Source organism: Eulemur rufifrons, chromosome 1, assembly GCF_041146395.1.
Source record: "Eulemur rufifrons isolate Redbay chromosome 1, OSU_ERuf_1, whole genome shotgun sequence".
NCBI lineage: Eukaryota > Metazoa > Chordata > Mammalia > Primates > Lemuridae > Eulemur > Eulemur rufifrons.
In genome coordinates this window covers 11,106,686-11,132,178 of record NC_090983.1, presented here as the reverse complement: position 1 = coordinate 11,132,178, position 25,493 = coordinate 11,106,686, and the positions used below count along the sequence as shown (strand labels likewise).

At 44.7% G+C, this 25,493-nt stretch overlaps 1 protein-coding gene across 1 annotated transcript in view; it reads right to left on the bottom strand.

Annotated features, from left to right (window-relative positions):
• IRS1 (insulin receptor substrate 1) overlaps window positions 1-16,641 on the bottom strand; it is a 57,746-nt gene extending 41,105 nt beyond the window's left edge. Inside the window, exon 1 of the mRNA XM_069474616.1 lies at window positions 12,906-16,641. Within this exon, the coding sequence (XP_069330717.1) occupies window positions 12,926-16,636 (3,711 nt within the window). The 5' untranslated portion in view covers window positions 16,637-16,641 and the 3' untranslated portion in view covers window positions 12,906-12,925. The remainder of the gene's footprint in view (window positions 1-12,905) is intronic.
• Between the last annotated feature and the right edge of the window lie 8,852 nt (window positions 16,642-25,493).

Sequence of the window (25,493 nt, the reverse complement as noted above, 5' to 3'; positions counted from 1 at the left end):
GACGAAGTATCCAAGATGTTAAGATAGACTGAGATTGCAGACATAGGAATGATGCAGTTGTGATTAATTTTATCCAGGTTTTCAGATCCAGTCATACCAGATTACAAGGACTCTTGTAATTTTTTTGACTATTTATAATATATGATATTGTTAAATCTGAATTTTTACAATATTTAACAAATGAAATGGTTAGAAGTAGTCAAAATATAGCCACATTATTGTTTTTGCTTGGGACTTTTCCAAAGCCATCTCCTCTCCCTTGATTCAAGACTCTTTCTTCCCTGAATTGTTGATATACATGTTTCCAATTTGGCAAATTTTGGTGAGCACCAACTTGAATAATGGAGTCATGAAATGAATAGTAAGTCTACTCTCGAATAGCTCATGACTTCTAGTAGGAAACAGTGCCATAAAACCAGTAACTGGAGCAAGGACAGGTGTTGTTATCATGATCCTTCAGGAAGGGGTAAACTTTCCGAACAAAAGAGAGACCAGGTGCTAGGTACACTTGAACCCAGCTAATAAAATATTTCAGATGTTTTCTTTGGTCATTTAAATGTACTGATTTTACGTTGCAAATGAAATTTTACTTATTTCTGCTAGAAATCCATTCAGAACTTTTCAGAGCTAAGAGCTGTTCCTACATACCTTTTGTCATTATTTTTTAAAAAATAATATTGCCCATGCCACACACACACACACACACACACACAAAAGGCTGAAGATTCCTTATCTGGTGAGTAATGGTAAATCCTATCAGTAGGAGAAAGCAGTGGAATGGGGCTCTATTCTTAGAGAAGAGACATTAATTAAAAATCCACCTGAAAGGAGCCAGTGAATTAGATCGAATTGGGTGGCATGGGGTTTTGTTGTATACTTGATAATGCAAAGACACTTTCCATGAGTCCATCTAACTAATACAGCGTGGTGTGAAGCAGGCTTTGAAGACACAATAACATTCCTCCAGCGAGTTTCAAGCTGTCGGCTAAAAGCACCAGCCATTCATTTTTCCTTCTTGAGACACATTCTTCACTCAGTTCAAAGGCCTGAGAAACAACAAGCCTGCACACTTTCTGAAGGTCGTCCCTTGTAGGGACTTGAGAGGGACCAAAGGCTTAGGATGCAAAATATTTTTAAAGACTGGGTTTTAGGAATATAACCTTTTTTATTGGACTGTAGTTTCCACCCCCTAACCTTCCTCCTCCCCTACACACACATGGGGGGGGGGGGGGCGTGTAGGCAAAAGGAAAAGTTTTAATTGTACTCTCAATGACTTCCAGGGTACCCTATTAATAGAAGTAAAATATTTTCTGAAATGAATTCATTACCCATTCTTTTAAAAATGTAATATTAATATTCCTTAATCTAACCAAAGGGAAAAGGATCCACTCTGAAAGGAAGTTATTGTTTAGCTGTGGTTCAAAGAGTGTGCTGGGATTGGGAAGGGGGGCAGAGGGGCACCGGAGGGGGAAGTCAGGGGGATGGAGCTGCCAAGAGCTCAATGTAAATACCACGGCAGGCATACAGCTTCAGGGCTCTCCCGCCCTCCCCGCACCATGACATGTCTGATACAGCGTCCCATTTTGTTGTGTTCTGTAACCTCAGGAATATTTAAGGCATCTGAGATTCTGGTAAAAGAAAACCATAAATACCGACAGGAAAGCAGAGCTGGGTAAAGAGGAAACAAAAGTACGGCCTTTACCTTGAGAGGGATGTGGCAAACCCCGTGCATTTGGTTTCTAACAATCAAAAACTGCATTACCCAAATCAAGATTTGTGCTCAGGTGGGAAAAGCCCCTTCAGACCATTCCACAGTCTTTGACTCCCTCTCAGCCCTTGCTGTCCACCTCTCCCCACAGAAAGTCTAGTTTTCTGAGCCACTTCCCATCTGGCCCAGCTTGTTGTGTTAGCGGGGACAGCCAGCCAGTCCCCTTCAGCGAAGGGTAAACCTCATCGCTGAAGGGACAGTGGGAAAGTGACTCCTGGCTCTGAGTTCCGTTCCTTTCCATCTCAGATCCTACAGGAGCCACCCGAGGACTGTCAGAAAGTGTAACCCTCTAGCCTAGCTCATAGCAGGTGTCCGGGACAAACATTATAAACATTTTCTCAAACAACCAGCAGCACTAAAAATCGACAGCAGCCTCTGCTACTAGAAACCTCAGTAGTCATTTTTTATGTTTTTCTTAGAAATAAACCTTCAGCCTTCACTTATCCAATAAGAGGAATTCTCAAGAGGGAAATCTAACAAAAGATGCCATCTCAAGACCTGAATCTATACTGGTCCACAGAACATGGGATAGAAAAATATTTGTTTCCCCTTCACAAACCTGAATGATAGAATTACATTATTTACTTTTTTCTCAAATTGTTTCCTGCCCCTACATTTAAGTGGTGCCCATTATTCTACTTCATAACACTTCTTCCTCATACTACATTTTGCCCTCTATGAAGTGCCACGAGGACAGGGACACACCTGTCTCAGTCTCCACTGCCTTACTCACGGTATAAATTCAATAAAGATTTATTTAAGGAAATATAAGCATTAATATTTTTCACAGAAAAAGTAAGATGGAAAAATGATACTATCCTCTTATGAAGGAAATTGCTTATACTTCATCCAAAGCAAACTGTTCATTAGAACATCTAAGAATAATTTTATTCTAAATGTTCAACATTCAATGGATAAATGTTTGTTAACCATGACAAAAATAACTACATTTGTAAATACATTTATATACAATTGTAAATAAGAAAAAGAATGGTTTCTCCCATGAAGAAGTAGTAACTATATTTTACCCCCTGAAACCGGGTGTTACTGCGTAACTTGCTTTGGGCAATGGGATAGTGGCAAAGCAGAGGCTTGAAAGCAGAGGCTTGAAAAGTACTTATGCATCCATTGCTTCCCCCTCTTGCTGCTGGGAACCCATCCAATACCATGTGAAGTCTGGGTTAGCCTGCTGGGGACACATGGCCTAGTCAACAGCAAGTACCAACTAACAGCCAGAATCATCCACCAGACATTTTTAGGAAGGGCATCCTAGATAGTCAGCCCTCAACCAAACCTCCAGTTGACTGAACAACATGAGTTTACTCAGGTAAGACAAGCAGAAGAACCACCAACTAAACCCAGCCCAAATCACTAACATGCAGAATTATGATCTAATAAATGATGTTTTAAAGCACTTAGTTTGTGGGTGGTTTGTTATACATCAAAAGCTAAATGACATGTATTTCTAAGAAACTAGATAGCTTCATATATAAAACTCTTTAATGGGTTTTTTAAAAGTTCCTTCCTGTTGATGAATTTCATTCCTCCTTACTCTAGATAATCTGGAAGAAAACCAATACTGTTGCTATTAGCATACCTTTATTGGCAAGTCCCCCAAAATGATCAAACACGGATAATTCTGATTTAAATATTATCTGTTATCATAATCTTGAAAGTTTCTATTTTGTAACAAGAGCTACCCCAACCTAATCATACTCTTCCTGGACCACAATCAGCAAGAACAGCAAGGCATCAGTCCTAAACATTTTTGACCATTGGAGAAGTTCCTCTTTGGTTCAAAGTAGAAATTATCTCAGCAATATACATTCTCCTTAGAAGGCAGGATAGATTCTCTAAATTCCACTCCTGTCCAGTGTTAGTAACTCTGCAGAAAATAAGTGAGAGAAGATCACTAGTGTAAAAAGATTTCTTTAATTATTTGTATGTAATTTTATGTCTAAATTTAACTGCTCCCAAAACTTGAAATGGTAAAAAGACCACTCCAATAAAAAGCATTGATTCTTTTGAGCTCTCAAAAATATGAGACATTGGTGTCCAGAAAGTCTTCAAAAGGATCCTTAACCTTTATACTTAATCCTACTACACTATATTAAGAACTAGTTATGCATTCAGTCTGGGGTGGAGGGAGGCAATGCCTGAGTACTACCATGAAAGTGAACAGGAAAAGAAAATAAAGTAATAAAGATTTAAAATGGTAATGTTTGAAAACTTAGATACCTTTCCCTTCTTAATTTGCGTAAACACTTCAAGCTTGGAAAAGTAGATCTTTGCTTAACCAATGCTTTTCCCCTTTCACTGGGTTGTACTATGTTAATCACTAGCAATTTTTTGAACCTGAGGATTCAAAAGAGCCATGGAAATTTAGGAGCAGTTCATCTCTGAAAGACAAACAAAAAACCAGCAGTGATGGTGGCCTAGGAGAAGCTGGGGACAAGGGAGGGAGGGAGCCTTATTTTTCACTCTGAATCTTTTTTTTTAAGCCATTTGAAATTTTTAGCATGTGCAGGTATTGCCTATACAAAACATACACACACACACACACACAAAGTATGAATAGATCCAGCAAGCTATTATTAAACTTGGTGGTCTAAACAAATATGATCACACATCCCCAAAACAGAGAGAGCAAGAGAGCAAGTGTGCTTAAGAAAGGGCAATGGCAAAATCTCACAGGAGACTATAGTTCTAGCCAGAAGCAAGCATAGGAACCAGAGTTCAAAGGGTTAGAGCCTTTCCTTACTAAAAATAAAAACCACCCACCAAAAGGGGGAAAGAAGTCTTGGATAATAAAATTGAGATCGTAAGAAAAGACTTTAAAACTTCTTTTATAGCCTCTCCTCTCACCCTATGTTCCCTACCACTGACCAGTCCATACCAAGTTGACATTCAACCATTGTTCATTTAATACGTGGACCCCACTTCTGGGCTGCTTCACTTGAACTAGAGATCCAAAGCAAAGATATCTTCTTCTTGTGTCTTGGTAGCATTAATATTACATTTGCAAGCTTAATATCCAAAAATGGGCCATTCTTCCAAATGAGTTTCAACAGCCTTATCAACTATTTAGTATGCTGGTGTTATTGTCAAGCTAGAAGCTATGGTTAGAATGATTAAGAAAAATACAATACCTCAAGGAAGATGGGCACTTTTGTCCTTTAAGTTATGAAAAAACTTTCATAGATTACATGTTATGAATCAAGACTTTCCCCCCCAGAAAATTTGTAGCCTAAGAAATTTGGAAACTACTTCAGTGATCTCCTCTTACTCCCATTTTTTTCTTCATTTCCGTAATCCTCCTTCATCATCTTTCAATAAAAAGTGTACTATTTGGAACATAATAGGTGCTCAATAGTGTTTATTGAAGAAAAGGAAGGAGAGAGGAAAACAAGAAAAAGTGGTTTGGGGCCTGTTTGGCCAAGGGCAGATAATTTATGTTGGGGCTGGGAGATGGGCAGCTTCTAATACTGCGCTGGAGACACCAAAGATCTTCTCACCTTCTGTTTGTTCCCACAACCCTAAAACCCAAGGGTAAGTAGCATTACTTTTCATGTCCACAGAGCCCTCCAAATAATTTTAAAATGAACAGGGAAGGGTGATCACTGGGGAAGATCAGATGAATGATAATTGACTACATAGTAACTATTGAATATTCTAGTGGACTTTGACTAATTGCTATGTTTTTATAAACGTCCTTTTTTTTTAAATAGTGCCTATCTCATTTAGATCATATCTTTCCCAAAAGTAAAAATCATGACTTTTCTGTGAAAAATATAATTTGTTTGCCATACTACATATACATGGAAAAAAAGATAATGCCTCTTTCATCACTCCAATGATTATAAAAAAACTTCTCAAGATTAAGTGATACTGTTCAGCAACATGACCTAAATATGTCAAAGATGATCAGAGAACCCATATCAAAGTATTCTTTGGTCAACAACAGAAAAAAAGGAGTGGGGAGAATGCATAAGTGTACATAGTTTTTAAAAAAACATGGAATGGTAAAAGCAAAACAATGGATACAACACAACTCAGCAAACTCAATAAAACATTCAGGATACTGTAATAAAACCACAAATCTCCTCTCTGCTTTAAGATAGATACAACTAAACTTGTAGTCTGACCCTCACATTCTGCCCTACCGCCACCGTGAATGAAAATACAGAAAAGGGGTTGAAAAAGAAAAGCAGCCCTTTCAACATAAACACATCATTTTTAAAAGCCCTATTATTCAAAGATCACTGACTCATTGAAGAAGCACAAATAACATTTACCCTACCAAATTTATTTTAACAAACAAATTATAGCAGAGCCTACAGCAAGAATATTATTAAAATGGAAAATGTTCCTTTTACCATAGATGACAGTACCTTGTACTTATCTAATCCATCTTTCCCCATTTTCTGTGAATTAAGAATGGGAGAGATACTACCATTTCCATAACGTAAGACACGAATAGAAGCAAACAGATGAATCTAGCTTATGATTTTAAAAAGCTTTATAACAACTTTTAGTAACTAGTTCACATTAGTTTGAAATTAGTATATTATTATTATACCATACTAACATTAAAATGTAATTGTTAAGTTAAAATTCAATGTGATTACACCTTGTGTACATGTTTCAATAACATTTTAAAAAGAGCTTTTAAAGTCTGCCACATAGCTATCCACTCATAAGGTAATAAAGTAACAAATCAATTACATAAGTATAAAGGTGACAGAGTATCTATCACTTTAAATGCAAAAAAAAAAGTACTGGTATGGAAAAAAGTTACAGACACTTTAGCGTGAAACTGACTTCAAACTGAATTCACAAGAAGCTATTTTCCTTCAATATAATTTCCAGTAACTCAGTAATATAAGGAAATAATTGAGGAAATGGCTTTCTTTAAAACAAAACAAAATCTTAGAATTGTGAAGTGTTCCATTATGCTAAATTACCAACCCATCAAAATAAAAGGAACCATTTATATACTATTCAGCTAAGAAATATATCTGATTATAGCAGGAGGATTAGAAAAGAAAGTCAGTGGAGTTCTGAATGAGTCAATAGACTATTCTAATGATTTATGAAATACATATAGAGGTGCAAAAAAAAGGTCGGAGCTTCTGAATATATTGGCAACTCAACAGCCAAGATAACTCTGGGTCAGTAAAGCACTGGTACAGCTCAACTAACTAATCAAAAATCCTAAAGCACAAAAAGGCTGGACAATACTAATTCTACCAGCAAGAGAAGTATTAAGTTGTTTCACACACCTAACAGAAAAATAAAACTAAACAAAAAATTGTGGAAGACTTCCTACAGTCCCCAATTGGCTTCTCCGATTTCCTTTCCATTCACTTAAGTGGATATCTCAGTGGAGAATGCTTATGGTACAAATGAGATACGTTATCCATAAACAGACCACCCACAAGAAGAGTGGATTTCCAACAAAATAGAATAATGTCACAGACATGCAGTGGTTAAAGCTTAACCTATACCATAGGATAGGGTAGGATGTTTCTGACGGTTGATCTTAGAATACAAGATGACTTGCATTCCCACACACATTTTATTTTTGTTTTATTTTTATTTCTGTTTTATTTTTATTTCTTTTTGAGACAGGGTCTTTGCTCTGTCACCCAGAGTCCAGTGGCATCATCATAGCTCACAGCAACCTCCAACTCCTGGGCTCCTGTGCTCCTCCAGCCTCACCCTCCAGAGTTGCTGGGATTACAGGCGAGCGCCACCATGCCTGAATAATTTTTCTATTTTTTGTAGATCTCGGGTCTTCCTCCTGCTCAGGCTGGTCTTGAACTCCTAAGCTCAAGCAATGTTCCCACCTCAGCCTCCCAGAGTGTTAGTTAGGATTACAGGCCTGAGCCACAGCATCTGGCCACATTTTATTTTTGAAAGGAAGTGGGGGGAGGAAGAGGAACCTAATTCAGCCTGGAGATGTTACCAGAAACTTAAGAGGTGCAGTCAAGAGAGTTGGTCCCAAGGTCTGTCATACCCTAAAAATGGCCCTCCAAACAAAAAAGTTTAAAATCAGGCCTGAACCAATTGAAATGTTTTCCATCCAGGTCCCGGTCTGGCCATAAAGAATGTCTGATATGAAAGCAAGAACTGGACAGAACAGGACATTCTAATATTTTATTATGATTTTGTCAACAGTTCCTTCAGAAAGAATCCTCATTACAACTGACCCATTAAAGAATATCAGTCATTTTCTCCAAAACATTCCTATGTTTAGAACTGCAAAAGAGGTTAGAATAATTTAGAACAAAATCCTCAAGTTACTGATGAGGAAATAGGTCCAGAGAAATTAAGTGACTTGCCCAAGGTCACCCAGCTGGTAAAGGGCACAGGCTGTGTTAGAGCCCAAGATCTCTGGCTCCAGGAGCTGTTTTTTCCATTGCATCATTCAAGATAGCACAAAGATATTTTCCAGGAATTTTGATAAACCAAAAAAAAAAAAAAAAAAAAAAAAGTGTACGCTCTTTTAGATCTCAAGTCCCTTCCTCTAAGGTAATACTGAAGATAGTATTTATTTAGGGGGCACTGGGATAAAGGACTACATGTGGAATTTTTTATGGATTTATTTTTTAACATAAAAAGCTACCTAAACAATGGCAGAAATTAAGAAGATTATTAGATGCTCAAAGTTTTCTGGAACAACAAGGAAACCCCCTCCCATTGCTCCTTCTTTGGTACATTTTTATCTGTGATATTTCAATCTGCACCACAGGAAAAGCGCTGTCTTTGAGGCTTGTGCTTCAGTGATGCAAGAGGGATGCTGGCTGGTGAGAGAGAAATGCTTATTTGGGAGGGAGTAAGAGATAATATTTCCATACCCCTTCTTTTTCTTATTTTCTCTTATTTTAGAAAGGACAAATCTGAGCACATTTTCCAACGCATGTAGTAACACAGCTCACATAATTTTGGTTATGGGAAGGTGCACAATACAAATTAGCAAGCTTTCAAAATCCATTCCCTCAGCCTGACCCTATGGGCGGTCACTTGAGCTGTCAATGCTCAAGGAAAAAAAAAAAAATCTGTGTTTGAGAACACAGCAGCATTTCTTCCAAACCTCGGTAAGGAACATAAGGCACACACTACCCAAGCCCGCCTGGTGAATCTCTAGATCATCAGGATTTGCAAACTGGAGCCCACGTTTTTCTTTCACTCTGAGCTCCCTCACAGTGTAGGAGGATCAGTGTTCCTTGATCTGATGTAGCTCAGGTGCTTTTGCAAACTGCAGGTGCTCAGTAAAGTGTAGAGAGCCTAAGGCACCTTCAAACCCAATGACCCCACGACAATGCCAGCCACACACAGCACCCTTATCTTCTTCCCCCTCCCATTAGTAAGAGGTAAATGTAAGAATCTCGAGCCAACCCCATCCATCCGGCAACCACGTGCGGTCGCTTCCCTCCTGCTCCCGGATTTGGAGACAGGAAAGAGGAACGTGGCCTCGTAGTAAACCGTAGTAAAGAGAGGACTGAAACAAAATGGGGCACGTCACATGGTCACAGCCTGGATTTTTCTCAATTAAAAATAAGAGGAAGTGTGTGTTTCCGGCCCCTGTCAGTGGGCCGGTTGGACTTTCTCATTCTTAATTCTGGTCTAGATACACGAACGTGGCCGAGTGCACAACACGCTCTGTCCGGGGGACGCGGTGCGGGGGGGGGTACTTGGCTCGGTTCTGCGGGCTGCAGACCGACCGGGGTGGGAGACAGCGGCCGAAGGACGCCCGGACCGTCACCGCCTGGGGCCCCGCGACCCAGGGCCCCGCGCCGAGGCCCCGCCCCGCGCCCGCCGCAACTGGGCGGTGACTCGCGCTGATTGGCTCTGGCGAGGGCCAATCAGCGCCCGCCCGCCCAGGGCCAGTAGCCGCAACGAGGTGCCCGAGGGGCGGGGGCTCGCCCGCCACCGCCGACCACGCGGCCCGGGAAGGGGCCCGGCTGCCCCGGACGACCCGGGGCCAGCGGGGGCGGGAGACCCGAAGGCGGGCTCGCTGCAGATTCCTCCACCCCCCCCCCCCCGCCCCAGCAACAGGGACTTGCAGGAAGGAGGGGGAGCCGACTGCCAAATAAAGAAGGAGGAATGCAGGAAGCGGAGGTGACCCGGAAAAGGGAAAGTGCCAGGGCCGAGAGGATTTGCGCCAGGCAGAAAGGCCACACAGCAAGGGAAGGGAAGGAGGGAGGGGAAGGTAGTCGTGGAGGTACGGTATCCCTGAAATCACAAAAAAAGAAATAGAATGAAAGAAAGAGAAATGGCCAGATTCTTTCTTTTCTTTTCTTTCTTTCTTTCTTTTTTTTTTTTTTTTAAGGGAGAAGGGCATAACAAAGAATGACAAAAAGCAAAAACTGAACCCAAAAGGGATGGCTTTGAGGAAGCCGGCTCTTTCTCCCCAGCTGCCGTTTCAAAACTAAAAGACAAACTGATTCTGGGTAAAGGTAGCGGGCTGCCCTGAGCCAGCCTGAGACGCCCCTTTTTGCCTTCCTTCTTGGGGCCTCAATTCTTCTCTGTGCAGAGAGCAGGCCACGAACACTGCGAAATTCTGAAGAGGAGCCAAAAAAGGCCAACGTCAGGAACAAACAAAGGGAGTGGGAGGGGGTAGTGCTGGAAAACTATTAATAGCAGGTCAGAACTAAGGTCGAGGAGACACAGATTGACAAGAGAAACGAGAAACAGAAAAGGTGCTGGACTGGATGTTAAGGGGAAGGGCATCCAACAAGTACTGGCTCCTGAGCTCAATGCTTCACACGTGTTGTCCTTTACTGAACAATGAGAAATACTAAACAAGCCGAGAGGTTAGGAGAAAGAGCACACCCCTCGTGGTACTTCTCTTCCTTTTACCATGTTTCAGGTTTTACCTGAGAAATAGGAAAGAGAGGCAAAGAGGGCAATTGCTGAGGAAGTAAGCAAAGCAATGTTTTCACAAACATACTCATTGGGAGCAGAAGCTGTTTGCCACTCACAGGTCTAACTTCTTTCTGTCTTCAGATGATAATTAACTATCAAATAACATCTTTAAACTCAACAGAATTGAGGATGTACACGTGCCAGTAGCATTTGGTGCCCCACTTAAAATACAGGCACATCAACATTTACATCTTACACATTGTAGAATTTTTCTGGGATGGTGCAAAGCATGGTCTATTGTTACTCCACAATTATTAGGGATATAGTTATATGATTATTTCAGAATGTTTTATTTTCCCAAAGAAACCTAAGAATAGAAAGTTGGGGTTTTGTTTTTTAATCTTTGACACAAGGAGAATTTTATTTTACAGCCCTTTTTAAAAACGAGAATTCTATTTGGTCATCAATTTTCTGTAGAGCAAACATCGTTTATTCTACTCTATAAAGAGAAACCTATACAAATTAAGAAAGCATGTGAGAAAAACTTATTGTTTCTTAGTCTCTTCTTTCATCTTTTTTAAAACCTAAATTTTAGTTCTGCTAGGTTTGTTTCCTTCAAATTCTCATTACTTTATCAATGAAGCACTTTATAATACAAATGGTTAAATGTTACAGCCCAACTCCCAAAAACATCATTTAAAATAACCAAAATTTGTACTGTTGACATTGATATCTACAGTTAAATCTCTGTTCTAGTTAATGATGAAAACAAATGTTGAAATAAATATTGATCAAATAAATTCTTTTTATAACAATCACCTAAAGTCTTAGTTTGTTCAAATACCTTTATCTTGTTCTACAAAATAGAGAATGATATGGGTCAAATATTAAAAACAGAATCAAGGAGACTATGACCACATAATAAATAAATATCTATCTATAAGAACCCAAGACACAATTTAATTTCTTATGAATGGACATATATTAAGAAAAATTAATGCTTTTCAAAGCTCATTCTGTGAAGCATATATAAAATTCACAACATAATCAGTTTGTCAGAATAAAGTGTTTCCAAATGCTGGAAACTTCTGCAATGCCAGCTCATCACATTATTTGCAAACTATACTCCTCTCTTCTACCCACAATTATGACCACCAGAAAACTGGCTCAACAGAACGAAGGGCAGGCTAATTTCCTATTACAAATGTTTTTCACTTTCAGTACAGCCTTAGCCACAGAAGACCTAAAGCCAACTTTCAGCATTTACTGAGGTGTCTACTCTTGAACTTAAAGGTGAACAACAAATATCCTTAAAGTGAAGAGTACATGATTTAGCCCTTACATCCAAGGCAAAACAAAACAAGACCTCCATGTTCCTGACTTATTATCCCTTCTTTTCAACATAAAAATGTTAAGGAATTTTACAGAAGATATACAGTAGCCCCAAATGATATGTGTGACGTCTCAGTGCAAGAGGAGACAACTATAAGCCAGACATCCTGGGATGAACTTCCATAACTCTTAACTAAGAATGGGTCCCAGATGCATGCAGAGTTGACTACATGCTCTAACTGTGGCCATGTTGTGGATGGTGGATCGGTCTGTGAATAATATTTCACAAATCCTGGTACAGGAACAAAAAGAAAATGTCACCCCTAATGACCTTCTTGAGAGACAATAGACAGATAGTCACTTCTCTTTAAATACGTAGGTCTTAAAAGCTCTTTCTCCTGAATCTTTTTAGGGCAGCACAAATAGAAATCAATGTTTCCCACTGCTGTTTACGTTGCCTTGGTATTGTGAAATCATAGAACAAAAGTACACAGAGTAACTCGATAAGATCACCCTTAAGGGGTCCGAGAAACTACCTTAAAGGAAGGGTTTTAGCTCCTGCATTAACATTTTTTTTTTTTGTAGAATTGTTCCTTCCAGGGGCTGACCTAAATATATAGTCAAAAGAAAACTTCCACATAGAGATTAAGGTTCTTATATATGAACTTTACAGACCTCAGAAATGGCATTATAGAATATAAGTTTTTAAAATACTACAAAAGTACTTCACTTGGGAATTCTCAAATGAAAAAGCTCTCCTGAGGCTGTTCCTACATGTTTATTTGACTCTCTGCCAGGTGCATTGTGGGGTGGGGATCTTGTGTGCCCTGAGGAAGCAGTGGGAAAGAGCTGGAAGGGGTGGAGGCAGAGAACAGAATTCATGCACAAGGTTAAAAGCAGTTTTGTCTTCTGACTTTGTCACCATGAAACGCACCTGCTGTGATGTCCAGTGAGCTACTGGCGGTCCTCTGGCTGCTTCTGGAAACTGATGCTGGCATAGGCGCTTAAATCCTCACTGGAGCGGCGGGGGGAGCTGCTCTCACCACTGCCCAGGGGCTGATGAGGGGGCGTTGGTGGGGGAGGCTGCGGTTGAGGGGGGCGCTCCTGAGGGCGCTGCTTGAAGTCCTTGACCAAATCCAGGTCTATGTAGTTAAGACCATTCTCCAAACCCCCAGCAGCAGCCCCACACACTTGGGCTGACTCCTTGGGGGCTTCCCCAAGCTCCCCAGGCTTCAGCCACACATTCTCAAAGGAAGCAGAGCTGTGGCGTTTCACATCCTCACTGCTGCTGCCGCCTCCGCTGCTAGCCCCTACTGCAGCGCCCCCTCCGAAGGGCACCGTGTTGCCCACCCGGGTGGCACTAGGTGTGGAGGAGAAGGTCTCGGAGCTATGCCTCCTCCGGCACCCTTGTGGGTCTGCACGGATCACTTTGGCACTCTGGTTGCGGTTGGGACTGAGGTTCACCCTGGTGAAGGCGCTCATGCCCCCGGGTCCCTGTGGGCCCCCTAGCAGGGATGATCGGGCAGCCAGCTCAGCTGTCCCTTGAGGTGCAGCAGGAGAAGCAGAGGCTGCTGAGGATGAGGAGGGAGCAGCCGTGGCAGCCCTGGGCAGGCTCACTTCCTGTGCAGCAATGCCTGTCCGCATGTCAGCATAGCTGACAGGGGCAACTGGGGAGGTGTCCACGTAGCTCTGACGGGGACAACCCATCTGCATGGTCATGTAGTCGCCCCGGCTGCTGGGTACTGCCCGGGTGGGCCTGCAAACGCTAGTAGCCCCGGGAGGTGCGGGGCCCACTCTGCCCATCTCAGCCCTGGAGCTCTCCTGCCAGGCTGCCCTCCGGCCCGGCCCCAGGTCCATTTTCATGTACTCCTCAGTGCCAGTCTCTTCCTCTCTGGGAGTTGGCTGGAGCTGGGATGGACACCTGACTGAAGGCGAGCTGTGGGAAGCCACGGGGCCAGATAAATAGCCAGGCTGATCACTCCCAAATTCAATATTCACATATTCCCCTGGGCTTTTGGGCTCCGGAGGGTGCAGCAGGGGCTGCTGCTGCTCTCGGGCCCGAGGTAAAGTGCTGGCCTTGGGATCCCCCAGGGATAGCCTCGTGGGCCGAGCCAGGCGGCTGTTGGTCTGGGCAGCTGTGTCCACTTTTCGAGGCAGATGGGCCTGCAGGATGTGATGGTGGGCATGCGGGAGACCAGGCTCCAGCCTGGCCCCACAGTATCCCCCACCAAGGCTGTCGCTGCTGGTGGAGGAAGAAGAATCTTCTGCTGTTGCGGCATAGAGAAGGCGACCAGAGCTAGAGGAAAGGCGGAGGTGCTGGTGCCGGCCACCCTCTTCCGGCTCCCCAGGACGCTGGGTGTGCTTAAAGGACCTTGGCAATGAGTAGTAGGAGAGCACTGGCTTGTGCTGGGGGTACTCAGGGCCATAGTAGCAGCCGGAGGGGCTGCTGGTATTGGAGTCCCCCACTGGCGACATGTTCATGTAGTCACCTGTGCAAGGCAAAAGCTTGCCACCACTGCTCTCCACGGGAGGCTTGGGGTGGGGCAGGGCGGGAGAGTGGTGGCCCCCTACGCCATTTGTCCAAAGCTTCCCATAGCTGCTCCCAGAGGGGGCAGCGCTGCTGCTGCTGCTGGGCCCACCTCCAAGGTCAGGGGAGCAGCTGCCGCTGGGGGACATCATCATGTAGCCATTGGGGTCCACTCTCTGGGGATGGCGTCTGATGGGGTTGATGATCTGCTGGGGGGCAGACACGCTCTTGGGGCTCATGGGCATATAGTCGCCACTGCCCTTTCTGCTGCCCGGCACGGGGGCTACCCCCGGGGACATGGGCATATAGCCATCGTCGGTGTGGAGGGTGGAGGTATCTGGGCGGTGGTGGCCCCCCTGAGGCTCCAAGGGGTGCATTTCCAGACCCTCCTCCGGGTAGGAGTGGGTGGGCACGAAGGCGGAGTGCCGGTGGCCCGGCAGTCGGCCTCCACTGCCACCTCCTGGTGGGTAAGCAGGCATCATCTCCGTATACTCCTCAATGGAAGCCACTGAGGACTGGGACGGGGTCTTCTGGTGGGAAATGGTAGGGGATGTGCCTGCCGAGTGAGTTCTCTTTCGGAACCGATTATCCAGATCTGAAGCACTGGCTGCTTCATCCCCAGCCAAGGCTGGACTGGTGCCCAAGCCAGCTCCCGGGATGTAGCGGTGGCCATTGCCACCCCGAGACAAAATGTAGTGACCGTTGGGGGCGGTCAGGGTGGAGGCCCCCTTGCCGCCCATGCAGATATAGTTGCTCAGCTCCTCTTCACCACGGGCTGGTGGGGTGTGGCCCAGGGAATCTGGAGTGACACTGCGGAAAGAACTTCGGAAATCGCAGGGACTGGAGCCATACTCATCCGAGGAGATGAAACCGCCGTCGCTGGGGGACCCGGACACAGAAGCACTAGACCGCCGTGGGAACAGACAATCCGAGGTGGAGCCATGGCCACTGGTGCTGCTGGACGACAGACTGACCGGGCTGGTGGCCGAAGGCGAGCAGCGAGAAGAAGGCATGGGGATAGAGCGGCTGTGATTGAGTGGGGGGTGCAGCCGGGCGCTGCCCCGATGCCGGTGGGCGTGGGTCCTATTGGTGCTGGGACTCACAGGGCTGCCATCCACCGAGGCTGGGCGGGACATGGTGCCTTCGCCATCGCTGGAGGCGCGGACGCGAAAGGAACCTGGCTTCCCGCCCACCATGCTGGCTGGGGAGGTGGCGGTGATGCTCTCGGTGCGCGAACGGCGGGTTAGCCCCACCTGGCTAGGCGGGGGGTTGTTGAGATGGTGCCTGCGCAGGGGGACGCTGATGGGGTTGGAGCAGTTGGATGAGGACTGGCTCTTGCTGCGAGGGCGGAACTCATCACTCATGGCCCGCATGGCCTCCAGGATGGTCTCGTGCATGTTCTGGGCCACCACTGAGTCATCCACCTGCATCCAGAACTCCCCGGGCCCCGTCACGGCGGAACGGCCCACCTCGATGAAGAAGAAGTTCTCCGAGTGGCCGCAGCGCCTGATGTTCATTAGCTGCAGCACCACTGCCGCTGCCTCAGAGTTCAGCTTCACGAAGCTGATGGTCTTGCTGGTCAGGCAGAGGCGGTAGATGCCAATCAAGTTCTTTGTCTGACCCAGGCCCTTGGGCTTCAGGATCACCTGCCAGACCTCTTTGAAGGCGGGTCCTGGGGGCGCATCCCCATAGCTCAAGTCCTCCCCAGCCTCGCCCAGGCCAGAGCTGCCGCTGCAGCTGCCCCCGCCTCCCACTCCGGGGGCTGAAGCCCCATCGTGGTGGCCCTTGGCACGGTTGTGCAGCTGCAGAAGAGCCTGGTACCAGCTGTCTTGCTCGGCCTCGCTGTCCGCCGCGATGGCAAAGTGCTCGTCCCGGGTATAGAGAGCTACCAGGTGCTTGTTCTTGGAGTCAGCCCGCTTGTTGATGTTGAAGCAGCTCTCAAGGGGGATAGAGCGTTTGGGGGCGCTCGACTTGTGCCGCCACTTCTTCTCGTTCTCGTAGTACTCCAGGCGCGCCGGGCCCCCAGCCTCGCTGGCCGCCCGTAGCACGAAGAAGCGCTTGTGCATGCTCTTGGGTTTGCGCAGGTAGCCAACCTTGCGCACATCCGAGAAGCCGTCGGTCTCCGAAGGGCTCGCCATGCTGCCGCCGCCACCGCCGCGGAGCAGAGGGAGGCGCCGAAAAACAACTGGGTGGGGGGCGGAGGCTCCTCGCCGCGGCCCCGCACATGCAAACAGGGCTGCAAGCCGCAGAAACCCCGACTCCGAAATCCACGCCGCCCCCCGCGCCGGGGAGGGACAGCCAGAGGAGGACGCAGCAGCTGCGCCGAGGAGATAGCCTGAGCGGAGTTCACGGGCGTTTCACGCCCGGGGGGGAGGCAGTGTGTCCGGGGTGAGTGTGGCCGCGATCCTCCGGGGGCCAAGTCTCCTCTCAGCCGCCGCGGTGGGGAAGGAGCGAAGATGCATCTCTCGCTGCCTCGGCTGGAGTCCAGCGCAGGGAGGCGGCGGTGGCCCGGGGTCCCTGCGTTGCCCCTTCAGGCGCGCGCGCCTTCCCTCCTGAGTTCCCCTCTGGAAGTAGCGATTCCCGAGGCAAATTAAATATCCTTGGGCAGGGGGAGGCGGGCTGCCAAGTCCCAACGTTGCACGGGGTTCTCCCTCCTCCTCCTTCGCCTCCTCCTCCGCCTCCTCCCACCCCCCAACCGTCCCCGCCGCCACCAGCCGCACAAATACCAGCTCAATCGCAGAGACCGCGGCGCTGCGGCTGTTGCTGCTGCTGCTGCTGCTGCTGCCGCCGCCCGCGGACGCGTCCTCTGCAGCCCCCATTCGGGCCCATCTCGGCGGGCGGAGAAAGTGGCTTTTCCACGCGAAACGCTACCGGGCAGCCAGGGGATCTGAGGACGGGCCGGAGGGACAGGCTCATCCCTGCCCCTCGCTCCAGTCGGCCGGGGAGGAGGGGAGGGGACAAGGGCGGGAGGCGAGGGGGGAGGTTTGGGAAGGATTCGGGGAATACGCCTGTTCCCCGCGAGGCGCTGCTGCTGCAGTTACTTCTCCCCTCCTCCTTCTCCTCCTCCTCCTCCTCCTCCTCGGAGAGTTGCTGAGAGCCCCAACCAAAACAAGCGGCGGCGTCTGGCTCTGCGCGCCGGCCCCCTCCGACCGCGCCGCCGTCTCACTCGGAGGAGAAAAACACGTGACGGAGCCTCAGCGCTCGGCAGCCGGGTCGCCGCCGCCGGGAGGCTCCCGCCCGGGTCTCTCCATTCCCGGCCGAGCCCGCCCCGCGCCCGCCCTTCTCCGCCCCTCGGCCGTGCCGCAGCAGCGCCCGCGCGGGCCCCGGCGCAGCGCTAGGACAGCGCCCCTGCGCGGCCGCCCTCCCGGGCGCAGCGCCTCCCGCTCCGCGCGCCACCCAGGGCGCCCCCGGCCCGCAGGAATCCCCGCGGCGGGCGCGGGCGGGGGTGTTTGGGTGGTTACCCGAAAGCACGAGGGGAGTCTGGGAAAACGGGAGGGGGGCGAGCTCGGGAAGACGCAGGAGTGAGGGTGGGGGACGACGGGGGGGCACTGCGGCGGCGGAGCCCCGAGTGGGAGGGCCGGGGAGGAGAGGGCGCGGGAGCTGGGCTGGATCTTACCTAGCAGGTAAGATCGACCTCTGGGAGGAGGTTTCTAGTCAAGGCTTTTTCTCCCAGGAAATATAAAAGCTGGATTTCGGTTTCAGGGTGATAGACCATAGTGAGGAGACCTATATTTTTGTAAGGAAGGGACCTCTGGGCCAGCCTTCCACCTTGGGATCCCCGGATTTGCTGCCGTGAGGCACCTCGAAAGAGCGGAGGGACACCCAAGGGCAATGATTGCGGGGAGTTACGGTCACTCCAAAAGGCGAACAGAGATCCCCAGGAAGCGTCTCACGTCCCGCGCAGTGGGATTAGCTCTTGATCAGTTAGGAAGAAAATGTAAATATCATTTTCGCCCTCTCCCGTTGCCCACCCGACCGAGAGGACATTCACACCTGAGGGCGAGGGCAGGTGGGGGAAGTGAGATGCCCCTTATCATATTCCGAAGTCTGCTTGTGATTTTAAAAAGATGTTAGGAACCTACATAGGGTTCATAACGCCAAAACCCTACTGTGCAACTACTGGCTGAAATGTTTGTTTCACACACAGCTTCCACACCCATTGAACCAGCCTATAAATTTTTAACCTTGACCACAAGGATAATCGGGAGAAAACAAGGATGGTGCCAGCTCAACTATACAGGAAAATGGGTACTTCATGAGCAGAACAGGTCAGCAGCCTGGGTCTTCTTGGAGAGCCTCTTACACGGTTAACTTGCAGTATCAGTCTCCCCACAAGCAAACGCTCCCCGAAGTTTTTTTTTTTTTTTTTAGCTGACCTATAAACAAGCAGTTTGTCCCTGCTTGCTCAGATGGCATTAAGGACCTACAAAGATGACGTTTGTCATTCTGTTTGATGCTATCTTATTTTACCACTCTATTCCTGGCCCGTGTGGGGTTTCTGCCACCTTTCTACGCCCGGGACCCTCCTCAGCCTCCAGCTCTCAAGCACTGCAGGATGCTGGCAGGGACACGCTGCAGTCCGGGCGCTGGGCATGCTCAATGGCCGGGACGCGCTGGGCTGCGGGGGAGCGCGCCTGGGCCTAATGCGGGTGAGGGGCGGGGCGAGTTTCCTGGAGAAGCCTGCTGATTGGTGGGGCTATCTGTCTTTCAAGCCTTGCAGTGCAGGAGGGGAGGTGGGGAGAGGGGGTTAGGGTACCAAGGTAGGTTGCAAAGCGTGGTACGGGAAAAAAAAAAAAAAAGAGAAGAGGAAGGAGAAAAAGAACCATAGGCGCCATTCAGAGGCGTGCGATACGTGAATTGGGGGATCGGGTATCTACACAGGGGCGACTTCCCACCGAAGCCTGGGAGCCTCTCATTTCTCCTCTCACCTTCCTGTTCCCTGCCATCCTGCAGCCTCATCTAAACCTGGTTAATCTATAATTTGAGTACAAATGTTGAAATGAAAGCCCTCCCTCCTTTTCCTCTGACAGCTTAGTGATGTGGGCACACGTGCCCACTACAAGGCTATAAATAGCAGATATTTGGAAATGGTAGCAAGGCAGCAATAACAGCGACTGAAATTCTGGGGTATAGAGTGCTTTATAGGGGGCGGGGCAGGGAGACGCGGAATAGAGACGCCTGAAGTTAGTGGAAAAGTGTAACTTGCGCCTGGTTTTACCCTAGGCAAGAAACAAGAAAGATAATAAAAGGGTTATTTACTAGTATATTCTAGATAAGGCCAAAGGGCTTTTTACTGGTTTGATGTTTAGCGCTGGAATGGGAGTGAGGGAGTACTTCACATTTTGTAGGAAAACAATTCAAATCCATAGATTTTTACTGTTCAAATGACCCCGTCCCTATCTCCCCCTCCACCCCAAAAAAAGCTAAATAAAGGGACTTTACCGCTATGGGAAACAAAATACCCTGTCCTTTCAGGAAACCAGATTGCTGTGACAAATTCTGTTCAGATCCATGGGTTTCCTAAGGAAGATAACCACTGATCATAGAATGTTATTGCCATTTTTTCTTACTTTCTGAAGTTTTACCACTGATGTTCAAGGTGATTAATATTTATTTTTAATTATACTATAGTAAGTTCAATTGTTCTCTACATTTTTTCTATTTATGGGTTGAGAAAACTCTGGAAATGCAAATTTACGTTTAGTTCATATAATACACAGAATAGAAAGAGGCTTTTGTGGAATCTAACTGAAGTAATGCTGAGCAGGTATGAGTATTATCCTGTCACCTTACGCTAAATTAGTCTTTTGGTGTATTGTAATGAAATACACTGTATGAAAAATTTACTCCTCACTGAAAATTCACAGGAATGAGAAAGCAACCTGTTACCAAAATATGTTGCTCAATGCTGCCATCTAAGGGACAATCGGAGCCGATTTGTGTAGCGGGGTAAGGTGCATTTTAAAAGAGGGCTGAAATGATTCATCAGAATATTGCTTGCTACACAGCTATGTCGATATTACAAATACAGTTATGATTCAAGGAGTTAAAATTTTACATGCCATGGGCGCACTTTTGGGCAACATGTCTATAATTCGCTTTAAAATGGAATTATTGGCCCATGTATGACACTAGCAAGAAAATTTTACAAGATGCAGGGGTGAGAAACCTGTGGCCTTCAGCCCACATGTGGCCTTCTAGGTCCTTAAGTGCAATTCAGTCAAAAGGCCACACTTAAGGACCTAGAAGGCCACATGTGGCCTGAAGGCTGCAGTTTCCCCACCCCTGAATAGGTTATTACATATATCCCTAAAGTGCTTGAGTTGGGTAAAGGTGTAACTAATCATGTGAAAGTGAGAAAGCATTTGTTCTGTCAAATAGATGCTTTCCTTAAGATGAATGGGTCAAGACGAAAGGAGCTGTTTAAACATTGGCATCTCTTAGATTTAGGCAATTTAGAACAATGCTCGGAGGAAAATCAAAACTAGTAGATTTTATCATTTTAAGGTCTATTTTTATTTTAAGATAACTCAATAGTAACAAATATTTGAATGCCTACTCTGCAAGGCAATATGAAGTATATAAAAAGAGACAGTGGCTTCTTATAGCTTTGATGGGGTAATAAGAGTGATAACATAAAATAACCATGATTGATGAGTAAAGTTGTGTGTGTTAAATGTCAAATAAGTGATATTTACTTAGAGCAGATGGACAGCATGGTAGACAAAATAACTAAAGAACTATTTATGGAGGAGAAGAGTCTTAAGCTTAAACTTGAAGCTATAACTCAGATAAGTGAGAGGCAGATTTTTTTTTCCCATTCAAGTTTTTTTGGAGAGTCTATTTGTGTTTTAGGCATTAGGCTAGGCACTGAGGATTTAGCTCTCTAAGGTATGATCCCATCCACAAGAAGATGAGTGAACACAAATACAGAGCGCTATGGTCTCTTTTATGGAAAAAGTAAGCAAAAGCAAATGAGGTCACGTAACAACCAGTTGCCTTCTGACTTAAAAATTATCTATCAGTCACAGACAGTACAATTTGATAGTCTGTAAGGTATTAATATCTCTTTTCTTAATAACTTTGTTTTCCCATGTAAGTAAAACCTTTCATCCTTTTAGATTGAAAAATGTGAAATGGTAGAATTAATAGTAAGCTGGAAAGCCACATTTGGCTTGAGGACTTGCTAGATCAGGACTGTTTAGACCTGAGGATCTTGTTAAAATGCAGGTTCTGATTCAGAAGGCTGAGAGCAGGCTGAGGTGCTGAATTTTAAACACACTGGAGGAGATGCTGATACTGGGTAAGTACCACCCTTTCAGTAGCACAGTTCTAATGACTGATGATTAATTGAAAGGCACAACGATACAGTGCTGTGAAATGCAAGCAGGGTACTTACAGTTTAGTATTATATACATACAAAAAGAACAACTGCAATAAAAATTCTATTAATTACTTAACTGAAGCATCACTGCATTTGGGGCTTCTCTCTTCTCAATCACAGGTATCAAATCTTTCTGACAAGTGTGAAAAGTTATTCTCTCTCTTAAATGTTTGCGTTAGTGTTTTTCAAGGTGTGATTAAAAATGCATATTTCTTACCTCATCCAAGTCCTACTGAACCAAAGTCTCTTAGGGAAGGATGGACTCCTAGTATTTGCATTTTAAGCAACATTGCAAGAGATTCTTATTTACACTAAAATTTAAGAATCATTGGCTAAAGCACAAAGGAAATTTTTCATTAGCTACTTCAACAAAGGCAAATGCACAACCTTAACCAGTAAATAAGGTCTCCACCTGTGGGTGGTTTAGAATAGGCAATGACCCGAGCTTGGGTAAGTTTCAGGGCCTTTAAGAAAAATCAACTACTGACAATCAGCTAATGAGAATCCAGTTCTACTCTCATCTTGATTTCACCCTTCATCTATCCTGGAGAACTTAGGGAAAATAAATGCACTGAGAACTAACACTGGATTTCAGAAAGACAGTAATGCCCTCAACTCATGATTTCAAAACATTTTCTGTTTGGGGTATAAAGAAAACATGAGATCAACGTGGATGAGTTTGGAGCAAAAGCAAAAGGTGAAAACCGCGTGCTACTATTTAATTTTTTCCATTTCAGAAATTCCAACTGGTGGTATTTTGAATAAGTCCATAGCTGATATTTGTCTGAAAGAATTGCTTTTTCTTTTTTGTTTTAATATTCTTGATTTCTTTAACTGCTATACTCTTATTTTCTTTTAGTCTTGTTTGATAAGGATTGGCGTCAATTTGTTATCTTAGATAATGCCACTAACTCTTATGGTCATCTAATCTAGAGAAAGAAGCCCCAACTCTTTCTTATATTCAAAGAGCCAAATGTTTTATCTAGATAAGTACATGCTTAGAAGGCTTTGCAGACTTTACAACATCTTTTGTTGATTTTTCCCCGTTCTTTATCTTAAAGTTATCTTTTTGGTTCAGTGTAGTCTAAAATTTGATAGCCAAAAAATGTTTTCACAATAATTCTTCAACTTCACTAGTCTATTTTTTAAAGGGAATTCCAGTAATGGTGAATGTCCCCTGCCCTTTACTTAGTAGCCAGGGCCTGGAGGTAAAACTAGTTATTTTTACTAATAAAGAATAGCTGGGCCACCCACACCCCTCTCATTTTTCTCATATCTCCTCCTCAATTGCAAGGTTAACAATCATATCTTTTTTTTTCTTTTCTTCTTCTTTTAAAATATAGTTCCTCAAATGGGGGCCCATCGCACCCAGGTTCTTCAGGTTAAAAAAACAAAACTGATCAGAAGCTTAGGAATATTAGCTTTGTGTGCATTGGGAAGACACAAGTTAATCTGAACTCAAGAAATTTGTAATTCCATCCCTACCTGTGGTGGTGTCTGGTGTGGCTCTACATGTGGGCAGAGGGTCACTCACATCAGAATCACCTGGGTGCTTGTTAAAGCTCCCTGCAACCTACCTCTAACCCTACTACATCAGATCCTCTGTAAGTCAACGTGCACTTCCATCATTGCCCACCCTATTCCCATGAGCTTTATGTAAGCTAAGATTTGAAAACCACTGATGGGCCTATCTCTAAAACTGTAGATTATTAATGAGGACATTAGGAGAGACATACAGGATTGACTGCCAGCAATTGTAACAAGTCTGGTCAATAGTTTTATTCTGAAATATTTTACTGCAGTGACTTTAAAACTTTTGACCATGACCTGTACTAAAAAATACATTTACAAACATATTGTACATCAAGCCCACACAAACATACACACAACTGAATACAACTTACCCTTACTATCTGCAAGGCACTGAGATGTTTCTACTTTCTTTCTCTTTCTTTTTTTTCTTCCTTTCTCTTTGTCTCTCTCCCTCTTTCCTTCGCCTCCCCCTCAATCTCATACTCTTTCTCTTTTAATACTTGCTAAGACCCACTAAATTAATTTCCCAATATGCTAAAGTGTCATGACCTATAATTTCAAAACATTGCCTCATTATAAGTATTTCTGAATTCAAAAGCAAAACAATGATTATCTCTATCCTTGGTTGCACCATTCATAAAACTCCTAAGGAGAAAATTCACAATGCTTCCAATGGATTCTAGTTCACATAAATAATATTATTTTTAGTACCAACCAAGAATGATTTTACCACTGCTTTTTTTCTTAAGCTGTAGCCAGTCTGTAACTACTAAGCAATGAAATCTGATGCACTTACAATCTTTCATGCAGCTTTACAATGGAAATCTGAAGACAGGTGAATGCAAATTAAGAACATTGAATGTAATTCAGTTACCGTTTTTCTTAAAATAGACACTTATTATCACTTCCCATTGTTATTTTACTGTAATATTGAACAAATGTCATTTACTTTATAAAGCATTTGAGGAAAAGAAGTGAGACATTATAAATGCATTTTAAATATATTCATGTAACTTTGTATGCATCAAGGGTTTTTTTTTTGTTGTTTGGGTTTTTTTTTTTTTTTTTTGCCTGCATAATTGATGTCCTGAAAGTATACATCAGTTTTGGATTGAGGCTAAAGGAGAAAGGAAATGTCCTCTTTTATAAAGAAGACAAATTTTATAAGAAGTATTACTTACTAGTAATTTAAATTATTGGTTGTAGGAATAACATTAATTTTATTAATAACATTAATTTCATTAAAATTAGTGATTTAAATTATTTTATTAACATTGATTTCATAATTTTAATTTCATTAAAATGTTGCCATTTTGTGTTTAATTTATCAAACATAAATTTATCTGATTTTGAGGAAATTAAATTTTAAGGGCTAATTTCCATTTTTTCATTCAGCAGATATTTATTGGGCATTCGTTATGTGTCAGTCACTGTTTAGAGGTGAACTAACCAGTCAACTGAAAAATGATGAAGAATGTTCCATGCAGAGGAAATAGCCAATGCAAAGGGCCTGAAATAGGAGCAAGTTGGCATATTCAGGGAGCATTAGGGAGATAAGTGTGGTGGAAGCAGAGTGAGAAAGGGGAGAATAGGAGGAAGGAAGCCTAGTGAGATAACAGTGGATAAAACTATAAAGGATCATGTGGGCCATTTTAAGTCCTTTGGTTTTTACTCTGAATAAGATGGGAAACCACTGGAGGGCGTTTAAGAGACATAATGTGACATATTTTAAAGACACTCTAGCAGCTCTGTTGGACACAGACTGTTGAGGGAGGGACAGGGATAAGGGCAGAAGCGGGTGAATCCATTAAAAGGCTGTTGCAGAAATATGGTCGAAAAATGATGGTCATCAGTACAAGGTGAGAAGTGGTCAAATTCTGAATGTATTTTGAAGGTGGCATCAGCAGGATTTGCAGGTGGTTTGGATGTGATGTGGAAGAAAAAGAAAGAAAGATGACCTGCATTTTTTTTACCTGTACAACTGGAAAGATAAAGTTCCCATCAACGGGGACAGTATGTAGTTTTCTTTTGCTGGGTTAACAAACTACTCCAAAGGAAGTATCAGAAAATCAACCATT